Source organism: Helicoverpa armigera, chromosome 10 (genome assembly GCF_030705265.1).
Source record: "Helicoverpa armigera isolate CAAS_96S chromosome 10, ASM3070526v1, whole genome shotgun sequence".
Taxonomy (NCBI): domain Eukaryota; kingdom Metazoa; phylum Arthropoda; class Insecta; order Lepidoptera; family Noctuidae; genus Helicoverpa; species Helicoverpa armigera.
Window position 1 is genome coordinate 6,828,807 of NC_087129.1, and position 13,459 is coordinate 6,842,265.

A 13,459-nucleotide genomic window follows, 5' to 3' on the forward strand; every position below is an offset into this window, starting at 1 on the left:
GGGCAAAAATACTGAAAGAAAGCGACACAAATCAACAGTTCGATGACCACTCCACTGGCAAACTGTCATGTCAAATAAATAATGTCAGTCATTGTCATGTCAACTTTTGACATTTTTACTTTTTTTTATAGAGGGAATAAAATATTAGTATACTGCACTCATGTTCAAATTACTATTTAATTACAGTTATCATAACTGTAGTTGGATTTCTAAATTATGATGTATATTTAGCTGTTAACGCGTGCAAATTCAGGCACAGTTGAACTTCTTCTTCTTGGTCAATCAATGGCGATCAATTTTATATTTTAGTGGTCCAACCCAGTATTTTGCATGTTTTGTTTATCAATAGTCGTAGTCGATTTTAAACTACCTCATCTCTATCACAGATGAAGTAAAGTGACATTGACAATTAAAATTAAGTGTCAAAATTATTTTGCCCACTGTTGCGGTGTATTTTTCATTATTTTGAAAGACACCTGCACCAATATAAATATCTGATACATATAAATTAACATTACGAATACAAAACTTAATATCGTTTTATTCGATTAGTTTGCGTTCTTTGAATAAGATGGCTTCGCCTTTAGAACAATTTGTGGACAATGTGAGGACCATGTCGGCTTCAGGTAAGTAATCTACTTGGGCCTTTTGCTTGGCTCTTTGCATTATTTTAATGAATTAATGTATGTTACAGGGTCGTTTCGTGAGTTGTGTGAGGTTATTGGCAAGTCTGACGAGGTCCTGCAGCGTAACAGTGCACACCTGTCCACAGTGTTGGAAACACTTGATATTCAGCAGCATTCTTTAGGTGTCCTCGCTGTCCTAGTTGCTAAATTCTCCCTAGCACAGGTATAGTTCCTAAAATGTTACAAACTTTCAGCCTATAACCACTGTTTTCTTTAATGGATCTTAAAATCTTAAGACAACTTCATTTCAGTTGTTTTAAACACTGTGCATATTGATTTGTTTTATGGATGTTTTTTTTTTCATTTTAGGGTGGCGATGTAGACAAGTCTACAATGTTCAAACAGATCCATGATTTTCTCACTAATTGCAATGGTGAACAAGTGCGGTTCTCACCTGAATTGTGTATGTATTATTCAATACAAAGTTGTTATTTTGATACCTAATAGCTTTTGTTTATGTATTTATGTTTGATATCCATTCAATTGCTCCAATATGTTCAATGCTGCATTTAGTATATTTAACTAAGTAAAGTTTATTTAATTGAGCATAAAAAGTGCAGATATTTTATTCTCATTGTAACATCAACATTATCCTTTTTTGCAGATGCAGAGTTGTGTCACCTTTTAACACTCTACTTAGTAGAAATAAAGCAACCAACCAGAGGCATAGAGATTCTGAAGAAAGCTATCAGGAAGATTCAGCTCTTTGATTCACAACTTACTTCTATCCATGCAGACTTGTGCCAGCTCTGCTTACTATCAAAATGCATGAAACCTGCTCTAGAGTTCTTGGATACAGATGTCACAGGAATTGGACCTGAGGTAATCAAACTTTAAATTCTGACAGACTATTCTGTCTTTAGCATAATCTGTGCCCTTTTATGCAGATCAACTTGATCCCTAATGGTGACTGGTCACTATGGTTATGTCATTCTATAGTTATCGGCACAGATAATGAGCTCTCGGCGGAAGAGTGGGGATTGCTTTGCGCACCATACACTTATGGCAATAAATCACTTCTGTGCAGGTGAAGGTCAGGGCTAAATATCCTTGCCGATGATTATACCCCATTCAATGGATAATCAAAATAAGCTATAAAATCTGCATTGTAAATACATGAATTGACTTAAAAAAAATTGATTTATCTTAAATACATAAATGGTTGTTACAATATTTTGTTCCAGCTTGGTGGTAATAATGACTCGAAGCACTTCCTGCTTTACTATTACTATGGAGGTATGATCTACACAGCCATGAAGAACTATGACAGAGCCTTATACTTCTTTGAAGTGGTTGTAACCGTACCCGCCATGGTGGTGTCACATATCATGTTAGAAGCTTATAAGAAATACATATTGGTGTCATTTATTTTACATGGAAAGGTATGTTTACTCAATATTTATTTTACTAATGGAATCTTTGCAAAATGGTCCAGTTTAGGGTACTGCTAATTTAATAATATTTCAGTTTTAATTTTAGCAGTCTGATAACAAATTGCAGGTTATTTATATCTTTGCCAGTAATATCTTATCTCTTTATTTTCATGTATTTTTTTTTGCTATTAAAATTCAAATTACATACCTTTACACTAATGTTTAATTTCTTTCTCTCCAGATATTGCCCATGCCAAAATATACTTCACAAGTTGTCTGCCGCTTTCTGAAGCCCTTGTCAGTGGCTTACCATGAGTTAGCTACCTCCCAACATGCAGCTATCAAGCATCGTGAGACTTTTGTTAGAGACAAAAATATGGGACTAGTCAATCAAGTAAGTAAACTGCACAAAAATTGATCTGAAAAATTAATTAATATTTTCATTATATGAAGAAATATTTTATGTATTTTAATTAGAGCTCCTACAAAGTTTTTTCTTTATACTTACAGGTGTTAAGTTCAATGTACAAAAAGAACATTCAAAGGCTGACAAAGACATTTTTAACACTGTCATTAAGTGACGTAGCTGCTCGAGTGCAGCTGGCGGGCCCATCACAGGCTGAAAGTTACATACTAAATATGGTAAGTTATAGTTTGCTTTGTAATCATGTTATGGTGGCAAAAACTATATAAAAAAAAGTTATAATCAGGCTGCAATATGGAAGTTGAATTAGTAGTTTTCTGAAGCTTTACCCGCGTTTCTGTGTGGTAAATAGTTCCGTATTTTCCATGCGCGGAAAAAAAAGCCTATCGCACTCAAATAATGAGGGCTTTCTAATGCTGCGAGAATTTACAAAATTAGTATTATAGAAGATCCAGAGATTAAGCCCCATTAAAACCTCAAAAATTTTAGCTCTTTTATCTATATATAAGTATAGGTCAAAATAATACATGCTTTTGTCTACACAGATAGAGGAAGGCGAAATATACGCAATGATCAATCAAAAGGATGGCATGGTGGTCTTCCTGGACAGTCCTGAAAAGTACGCATCTCCTGAAACATTGTGCGTGTTAGAACAACAAATGGCCGCTTGCACCAAACTGCACCAGTACATCCAAGAGATGGATGAGCAGATACAAGTCAATCCCCAGGTAGGTTTCAGTTCATGTACAAGTTCACGCAAATTTTTATAATGTCCATTGCTTATATGATTAATGTATAGTGTATTTTTAAGGTTTTTTTATTAAGTATATTTTCTAAAGATCGATTTGGTACTTTGCTCCTGTTTGTAAAACTGATCATCTTAATATTTTCTTTGATTATGCAGTACACAAAGAACCGGCCTCCGAAATCAACTGATGTCAAAATGTTATAGACCATTATTTACCGAAGATAGACCTGGCACATTATCTAATTAAAATTATAAGATATTACCAATACGTAATATTAGTTTCGAAAGCACTTTTGGTGATATCTAATTTCCTATAAGTAATTATTTAAACTAATTAAATTATCCGCGTAGCTTGAAGACTTTTATTTATCGGACCAAAAGTGCCAATGATTACGTTGTAACAAATGTGCCGGTCCATTTTCGTGTTTGTCTACTCGCATCAATCATCGCAAGGGGACTGGGCGGTTGCATGTCAAACTGCAACGATTATCGATTTCCCCACACCTCCGTCTAACGCCAGACGTGCAAAGCCGCGCCAAGCCGCGCCAGTTTCGAATCCGCAAATTGCAATACAGTACACGTTACAATCGATTATATCCTGTTTCATCAGTTGCCCATTTTAGACATGAACATGTAAATAAGTGAGATGACGAAATTGTGAATGAGAATTCATGAAACTATTATTGCATTTTTCAGTATGTCAAGAAATCTGTCGGGAGCCACGATGAAGATATACCAGCTACCAGCCAGAACTCCAAGACTACTTATTCAATGTAATCTTATAGATACTCATTTTTTATTATAATAGTACGTAATTAAAACACAGTTTTGCAGTTTCTCTTCTATATATTATCCTTAACCCACTTTTTAAACAAATAGTAACAATGATCAATGAATATATAAGGTTTTCTTACAATACAGTTACACCATGTAACAAAAAATAAATGCAAATTGATAACAATAACAAAATATTTACAGAGCCTCATGAACACCCTCTGTGAAAGCTTTCATGCTTTCCAATGGTGTCTGTGGTGTTATTCCATGTCCCAAATTGGCGATGTACCGTTTTTTGCCGAAAGCCTGGACCATTTCAATTGTCATATTTCTGACCTCCTCCTAAAACAAAATAAAAATGTTAACATTTTGGCTTCATAATCAGAATAGAGCGAAAAGCCACTGTAGGAGTACTTACTGGTGTCTTATACAGATCTTGTGGGTCTAAGTTACCCTGTAATGTAATATCATTTCCCACAATCTTTCTGGCTTCCTTTGGATCTACAGTCCAGTCTAATCCAATAGTTTCATATCCTAAATCAGTCTGAACATCAAGGTAGGGCCCTGCTCCTTTTGCAAATACAGTCTGGAAAAATAAATGCACACCAGTTAATTAAATGATTGAAGTTGTAAATTGACATTGTTCAAAATAAATGTACTCTTTTTTTTAAGTGTAACATTACTTGATATGTTTTTCAATTTTATGCCGCTTACCATGGGAACTTGCTCCAGTTTTTTGTCACTAATGCCATTCCTAACACCAGTTCTAATGTCTTTTAGATACGGCGCAGAGAACTCAATAAATTGTTCCCTATTCAAGTGGTCAGCGCTTGACTCAAAAACTTGCAGCAATTGTGCCCCGCTTTCCACCTGTACATTATAATTGATAAATTAACAATTGAACAAATAATATTTTATTACAGTCTGAATAAATATTAACCTTGAGTTTTTGAGACAGTTGTTAGAAAAAATAATAACCAGAGATACTATAACCTTCTTATCAGATAGGTCATTTTTATTGAAACTTGTAATAAATTCTTATTCCAAAACCAAATTCTGATGTTGATAATATAAACTCACAACGTTCAATAATGTTTAACATTACCTGCATGAGTAAATAGTCTATAATGACTTTGGTCAATAGCCTAAGCAGCTTGTGAACATCCTTTGGGTACTTCTCGAGCCATTCCTTAGTCTTTGACATAGTTTTACTGCCGCCACCTTCAATCATGTATCCCATTAATGTGAACTGGAATTGAAATTTTATAAGTAATTGAGTTTTTTCCTGTTTTTATTGTTTATCTATTAAAAAGTTATTTTTTATTGTCAATGTAATGATGACTTGTGATATTTCAATATGCAAGTAATGACTGATTTGTATTTGTTGTACTTACTGGTGCACCAGTGAAGCCGATCAAGGGTACCTTGCCTTCAATTCTATGTCTTGTCAATGTGATGGCTTTACCTACATAGGCGAGTCTTCCGACAGCGCCGTCTTCTTGCAAGTTATCTATTTCTGATGGGTCTTGCAGTGGGGTCGGGAATACAGGGCCCTGGAAAATACATAGATAAGTTAGTAATATATTCAGTATTCAAATACAATTTCTGCTTCGGAATAGAGAAACTGTTATGAACCGGCTAGTATTATTATCTTCAGAAATGTATAAGCTATAAGGTTTACGATCAGTGGTTGTTGTTTCTTGGGTGATATTATTGTTACGATGATAAAGAGTATAATGGTCTTAAATAAAGGTATTTATAGACTTGAGTACTTACAACTCCAGGGTGCATTTCCACAGTCATGCCAAGTGCTTGAGGAATAACAAGAATGTCACTGAATATAATTGAAGCATCAAGGTGTGGGTATCTTCTCAGAGGCTGCAATGTAACTTCACATGCTAATTCAGGTGTTCTGCAGACTGTGAAGAAGTCGTGTTTTGCTCTAACTTCCTGGAATTCTGGCAGATACCTGCCGGCCTGCCGCATTACCCATACCGGCACTTTATCTACTTCTTTACCGAGTGCAGCACGAAGCAGTCTGTCATTTTTCAGTTCTGGAAAATTCTATTGATTTTTATTAAGTAGGTATGGTACTCCAGAAAATGGTTTACATAAATTACATGAATATTATTACGAAAACTTGCTACCTTTGCTATGTATTCAGGATTCGCTTCCATTATTTCGGTAATAGGATTTCTTTCTGTCACAGATAATTTCTTCTCTAGTCTCGTAGAAGTTATTAATTTACAAGTAACTTTCTTTTCTTGAGCGAAATGAACAACGAGCAGAATACCACACACAAGAAACGAAAAACTGAAATAATTTGATATTTTGTAATTCAATGACATGACAAATGACAATGAATGATTTGACAGTTTCAGTTGATTCAGTGAGTGTCGTATGAAGTTGTACAATAGGCGATTTTAGTAATTTAACCGGTTTTAGTAAGAACATCAAAGAACAGACTAAGTAACACAATCAAGTGGCTGTACCCAATGTTTCTGTGAAAAATGTTGGAATCAAAAGTGTTTTTTCTGAATACTTTCTAATAATATGTATTTTGATATTTGCGTTACACACGGCATCTAGGTGACGAGAACACCCAATATGCCTATAGATGGCGCCCTTATTAATTGTATTAAAACTGCATTTTTGTAATAACAACGAACGAGCTGATTCTGGCGGTTTCACCCAAGTCCTGGGGAAACTTCTTCCTGTTCCCGGATAAAATAAAGCTTCTGTTGGCCGGTTATAGTGTACCTTCCAAATAATGAAAGATTTTTTCAAATCACTTCTGTACCTGCCTATCTAGTTTCGAAGGAAAAAATATCCTCTTTGTCTCTTTATTTTTTGATTAGTTTATTTATTATTAGTTTTATTTATTAGTTTAAATTATCTTCGATCATCAGGTAGGCATGATGCATACTATGTGGAAATATGGCCTTTGATGTACCTGATACGAACATGGGATTTTCTCACTTTACCCATTAACTGCTTACCACAAAATGTTTGGTAAATTCTGAAAAAAATTAGGTACTTACCAACTCGATTAATTTAATTCAAAAGAAAAAATATTTTTTTCATCAACGTGGTTGATCAAATATAAACATAAGTTGCGGTCCTGTTGCTATAGAAAATACCTATACAGTGTTCGCGAGTTTACTCATCTACCTGCCCCTCACACTTCTATCAAAATGAAAAAAAATACAAATGAGCGGAGGCCTACGATAACGCAATAGTTTTTGTGAAGCGACACAGGCGACCTTTTACAAAAGAGATTTTTTGTATCAAACCTTTATCCCACTTTCCCAATAAACTTTATTCGCCTAACATAAAAGGGACACGTCTCGATTTTAAAAGGACGGTCGAAACCTTACATTCCGGTTTATGTTTCTATGCGTAAGTAGATGTAGCTACGGGTATCTACCTATATGCATATTGAAAATCATGATTAAGGTATTTATGGATAAGAACAAATAAGTAGGTTTAAATGAATTAGTAAAGTAACTAAGTTACTTACCTACATGATGTTTAAACCCATTTGATCTGGGTTTATCATGTCAGTGCTAGTGAAATGAGCTGCGAGCTTTTCATATTGATCGTTTACTGCTTAAATATTCTACAATACTGAAAATAAAATGGGTTCACTAGCTTCGCATGATACTTCTTACCCTTCATACTATTACAGTGTAATAAGACCTGTCAATATTCTCGTTATTAAGTGCTCTATCAAATTTTATTTCTTTCGAATTCATACAAGTTTGGCTTTTGACTTTTTTTTATTTGAATGGCACTTGTTATCTTTTTATATTCCGTGTGTCCTTTTGATACAGCAGGGACACAGGTGCTGTGACTTGTGCATTCTTTGTGCAACGCCGTGGGATCGCGGGATTCTATGCATAAATAATAATATTTATTTTAATTTGCGTGTAACGACTACCTATGATTTTTTTAACGTCATTCATGTTATGATTTTTTATTGCCGACAGACTGGATGGACATTGGACAGGTAAATCTGTAGAAATAAAAAGATAAATATAGGTATTAGAGAAGCATGTCAAATGGTATGGCCCTGTAACATAAAGTATGTAGCCACCGTAACCAGAAAACCTGAAGAGCACTATTTATGACTAGACAAAGTGCTCTGGCTTGGATGACTCGACGACCCAGGATCTAGCGAAAAAATGACGAGGAGAGACGATCGCAACTGAGATGGTTTTAATTTTGGGACTATAAGTCCAAGTAGACTTCCTCGTCATTACAATATTGCGGATATAAATGGTTAGATACCTCAATATGTAGTTAATCATACATTAAGTTACCCAACAAGGGAATTTGTAAGAAGTTGAAGCTCCTTCGGCAGCTTTGTTCCGTCAAATGTAGGCATCTCCTTGAGCAACTGGTTGCCAGTTAAGGTAGCACAAAGATAATAAGTACATAATTAGGCACTCGGCAAAAACCACTCCAAAGTCAAATCATGAAATAGTGTGGGAACCAAACTTTTTTTAGCACTTTCAGTAAAAAACAAAGGCAGAAGATTATACGCAATAATTTAGCCGGTCCCGTTATATCTAAAATGTTTTTTTAATATCTAAAAAAGTTAATGGCCAGTGTATCTGCGATTTCTTTCCGACGAATGCCTTTTTTTTGCAACGGTCTATCATTTTGTTTAAGTTCATTGGGCTCAGTGGGGGCTTTAGAAAAGATTGGAAACGTTATAATAAACAATGACTCCGACATTTTTGTCAGGTGTAGGTTCAAATCATTTTTGATGCAATTTTTTTGTAATCGTTCCTTTTTTATACCTAATCTTTTGTTTAACGTCATAGCTATTCCTAACTTGAATCTACGAATAGCGTTGGCGCATTGCGTTTTAATGTCCGAGATTTTAAACACGCAAAAGTTTGGTCCCTGGCACTTTCATTTATACTTACTTATTTACACTTTGAGTGAACGTCTTGAAAGGATCGTCAAATCCAAATATGCAAATAAATAACGAGCAGTGAATTGATTAAGTTCGTGAGATAGTGTGGTCTGCACCTTAAGAACTTGAGTGTAGACGTTAGTGCTTATCTAGAAACAGCACGCTAATATACACAATATACTCTATTACTGTTTTATAATTAATGCCAATCTTTGCATCTCTTACGTTAATTAATACGGTGTGCATTATAAAAGTACAGTTGTTTGGTACAGTCTAGCGGTTTCTTAGATTCAGTATCTTGAAGTTAGAGTGGAATTACGATGATGCATTCCGCACAGAACTAGCTATAAGTTTGGCTTTTCTCTACTAAAAGACCCTCCCCAGGAGGGTCAGAAAGTCTAGGTACTTTAAACATCTATAATGATCAGTCCAAGTCAGATGGTTTTCAGCACATTCAAATAGTCCACGTTTTCAGAGTTAGGGTCTCATACCTACCTACAGCTTTTGATATGATACTAAATGATGACGTGTTCCAATTGTATTCGAGCATAACTTGTAGTGACGTTTACATGGCGAGGAAGGTGCATTCAGCGTCGGCGGCAGCAATAGCGAACAATTGCCACTAATGCAGGCTCAATTTATTTACGAGTCAGTCGCTAGGGGCGCATGGGAACATAGACACCGCTCTACGATGGAGTCGACTTGATACATCTTTTTAGCTGGACTTTATATATTAACAGGCATTCATGGGTTCCTTTTACGAAATCTGATCAATACCAAATCACTAATAAAAGTTCATAACTTGAAGGTACGACCACACGTGTATTCCCTTTAATATGAATCCATTAACATTACCCAAATGGTCCTGTCTACGGCGGCCTTTATCAGCATAATCGCCGATAGTCGCATTGTTTGTAGCGACCTAATGTCAGGTATTTATATAGCACGACCATTTGTAATTGTAATAGTAATTGCGTATTTATAAAAGCAGCACACCGCGATTAATGTTCGATCAATGGCAATGATAGATCAACGCCCTCAAACGTTCGCTGTAAACGCGGAAGACTTCGGTCTACTCCAAGGTTTTCCTTGTGTGTGCACAGGAGGAGGACATTGACTCAAGCAGTGTAAACAGTTCCTTATCTCGAGCTTCGCTGCAACGACGCCGACGACTCACTCGCAGCTTTTATCTAAAACTAAATTGTAGTTTGTAGATAGACTCGTATTATGATATTGAGCAAAGTACGATGTGTTTACAATAGAAACGAGGTGATTTCTTGACCTATAGGTGGATAAACTATCAAGGTTTTACTATACCTACTTATGAGCCGTGTAGAAACATTCGTACCTACCTATGAATTACCATTGCCATTCAACATGTAGGAAGTGATAAATATGCATTTAAAATTAAAAGAGCCGAACAATAATGAGCAAACTGCGGCTCAAGGAAGTGATAATGGTTACATTTTCTGGTTAGATTCTAATTCGCTTCCACTTAAAAACGGTTGAAACAAAGTTCGTTAATTCTTCGCCTTGCCAACGTATATTTGATACGGAAGTATGGTTTTGGACGCCGATTATGATCTTAAGCAAGGCGGGTGTACACTAGATGCGAGCGCGGTTGATAGTAGTAATTTAGAAAGCAGTTTTTTCGCCGCTACGGGCAGCTGGCCACCAATCAAAATGTGCATTGTGCAGTGAGGGTTGCTGCTTAATTGCCGACTCATGACTATCCCATGTTTTGATAAAAGAACTCGCCTTTGACCATTCATTTCTGAGGTCAGCTTGTTGGCATGTCGATTCATGAGTGTTGTTGATTGATTGAAGAATTTTTCAAGTGCGCACTTAATGGTCTTATAAGTTAGCAAATGTGTCTGAAAAAAGCTGATATTAGGTACCTGTGACCTAAATTGCCTATTAGATCATTTGCAATTTTGCTGATTTTCTGACAATATTATTTTGCAAAGGATTCTGTTGAAATTGAACCGCATTATTTAATTTATTTCGTGTGCTCTTTTAGTAGGAGTAGGAGGTGCCCAGTTGTTGAAGGAGTGTTATACAATGCAAGGGGAGAATGCGCCAAATGCACGTGCACGATATTACAATTACATCAATGTTTTCAATAGCTTTAGTAAGTTCTCGATTACTCATTCAAAGTACTTCAGATCGGGCCTCTTGTAAAACGTAAGCTAGTGAAATACTTCGCATTCTGTTTTTAATTGAGGAAGGGTGGATTTAACAGAACAGAAAACAGAAATTCTTGCCTACATAGCCTACGCAAACATTTACTAAATTGAGCCACATCAGTGTCTATTAGCACATACTTGAACCTAAGATGCTTTGTTTTAAATATATTTTTGTATTTTTTTCAGAATACACATCCCTCAATGCAGTCACATGGTCAAAATATTGTCTTGGGATCTGTGTACGACTTAATTACATGACATACCTAAATGAAGAGAAAGCCTTCCAAGTAACCAATACAAGCTGCATTCGGCTTGCATTTTATAATGAAGCGCGGGAGGGCGTCGCCGCTCGCCTCACTCGGTTCGCGTAGGCGGTTGCTGGACGAGCGCTTGTTTTATGCCTTTTTTGCCGCCAGGCCGCGAGCTACCCTTCCCTCGCTATGTAAGCCGATCGCCTTTTTTACTCGACCACGGCGTTGCAGGTAAATAAGTGACCCACGTTTTCTTATTTCGCCGCGGATGAGTCTACATTGTCCACGCCTATAGCCGGCTGTGATTAAAGGATTGAAGGATCATTTCGTGGTGAAATTGGATTCGTAGCAGAATTTACCATGAAGTTGAGTTTCTTTCCTTTGTTTAGCTAACTTTAGGCAAGTAAGCTAAGCTGTTCTTTTTCATAAAAGATGCGCAATTGCAAAACGCACCTAAAGGGATAATTGATGTCTTCGGAGTACAAATTTTCAGTCAATGAAACGACTTTTCAGAAATCCAAACTAATCTATGAAGATTTACCTTACCTAGTAGGTCATGAAAAATACAGAAAAACCAATTACCTACTGTCCCTTTTCCCAAGCACAAATCAGGTAAGCTCTAAACCCTTAGAGGCCGCTTTTGACTAACCTACTGTGACATTCCAACTTGAATGTGAATTCAAGAAAACCGACCAACGTTGTCATAACAAAATATGAATTGGCTATTTTGATCGCATCAAAATTCCTCAGTTGAATAAAAGGTACAACGAGTCACAAACAAATCCCGCCAACAACCAGCGAGCTCACGACTTGCCTAAAAAACCACATAGTCAAATATCCTTTGCCTGCCGGTCCGCGTAAACTCACTGCAAGCACACCACACTACGCGATTTGTGAGAAGGCAACGTGATTCCTATTGGAGAGTGGGTCGGGTAGCGAGAATAGGGCTAGTGTGCAACAGGCCTCGGAATTTGGGTTCGGGGTGAATACCCTCGAGCCAGTAAAAACTATTTTCAAGGTTAGGTTGTGTTGGAGGGGAACGGCGGGTAGTGCAGGGCGAATTCGGCGCGGTGCGGGCGCGAGAGGCGGGGGGAGCGCGGACGCGCCGAAATGCTGATAGCCCTCCGCCCCGCACCCCGCCCGCCACTCCTGTCTAGTCGCTGCACCCTGGCTGTGCTGTCTAGCGGACACTTCGCGCGCATCATGTATTTTCAATTAGATATTGACGGTTAGGCGAATGTTCCTAGTCTACCCATTGCTTGTAATTACAGGTTACACAATGCTAATAAACGACTAGCCTAGGAATTAGCAGAAACACGTTTTCAATAAAAACAAACTTTTAGTAGCAAATCGAATCGGATCGAATTACAAATTGCTGAGTAATTAAAAAGTGCAATTTGTGTTTAGGGTTTATTTTGTTATGAAATTTCGGGAACGTGTGAAGATTAATCAAGTTTCACAAATAACCTCACTATCTCCACTCCTTGGTATTGAGGAAGGAGCAGTTGTACCATATGCCTATCTATAGGTATAGGAATGAACAATAAATAAGTTTCAAATCATAAGCCCAAAAAAATACATACCAGTTTCATGAAAATTCGGCTAACATTTCGTTATCGGCCAAAAAGCGCAGGGAAGTATTCAGCAGTACGCATGCTGGTCGTCAAACGTCGTCGGCTATTGCTCCCCTTCGTGTAATTCGCCATTAGTCGCCGTTTGCACTCGGCTTTTTACCTTAATGAGCTCCCCCCGTTGGCTTCTCGCGACACGCACACCTACCAATACGCATTTTTGTGCAGCTACCCCTAACGACACGAAAAATGGAAAACGTCAAGGATACAAATGTGCCCGAGGCGAATGTTGCAAATGTCCAACGAACTCTTATAAAAAATATGGTTTTAGAGAAAATAATATGTTAATAAATCCACCATAATGCCGAAGGGGCATTAGTGGCCAGGGGTGACACTTCCGTAGACTGATGGTCTTCTTACATCCGGTGTAAACAGTCAGTCAATATCGTGCAGCTAATACGCATACAATGGGGTACGATTTAAAACTTCTGCAACGCAGTTTGTATTTAAATTAGGAGAAAT

At 37.0% G+C, this 13,459-nt stretch overlaps 2 protein-coding genes across 2 annotated transcripts; one reads left to right on the top strand and one right to left on the bottom strand.

The window, feature by feature from the left end:
• Positions 1-400: 400 nt before the first annotated feature.
• On the top strand, positions 401-4,056 carry LOC110372328 (COP9 signalosome complex subunit 3). Its single transcript, XM_021328950.3, has 9 exons — positions 401-626; positions 695-849; positions 996-1,089; positions 1,291-1,508; positions 1,871-2,068; positions 2,301-2,453; positions 2,570-2,701; positions 3,029-3,211; positions 3,928-4,056. Exons 1-9 carry the CDS (start codon positions 572-574, stop codon positions 4,006-4,008), a joined length of 1,269 nt encoding a protein of 422 aa, XP_021184625.2. The 5' UTR covers positions 401-571; the 3' UTR covers positions 4,009-4,056.
• A 1-nt stretch (position 4,057) lies between these two features.
• Positions 4,058-6,360, bottom strand: LOC110372329 (uroporphyrinogen decarboxylase). Its single transcript, XM_021328951.3, has 7 exons — positions 6,153-6,360; positions 5,782-6,069; positions 5,400-5,558; positions 5,111-5,254; positions 4,720-4,875; positions 4,424-4,591; positions 4,058-4,347 (listed from the first exon to the last, which is right to left on the bottom strand). Exons 1-7 carry the CDS (start codon positions 6,351-6,353, stop codon positions 4,204-4,206), a joined length of 1,260 nt encoding a protein of 419 aa, XP_021184626.2. The 5' UTR covers positions 6,354-6,360; the 3' UTR covers positions 4,058-4,203.
• Positions 6,361-13,459: the final 7,099 nt, after the last annotated feature.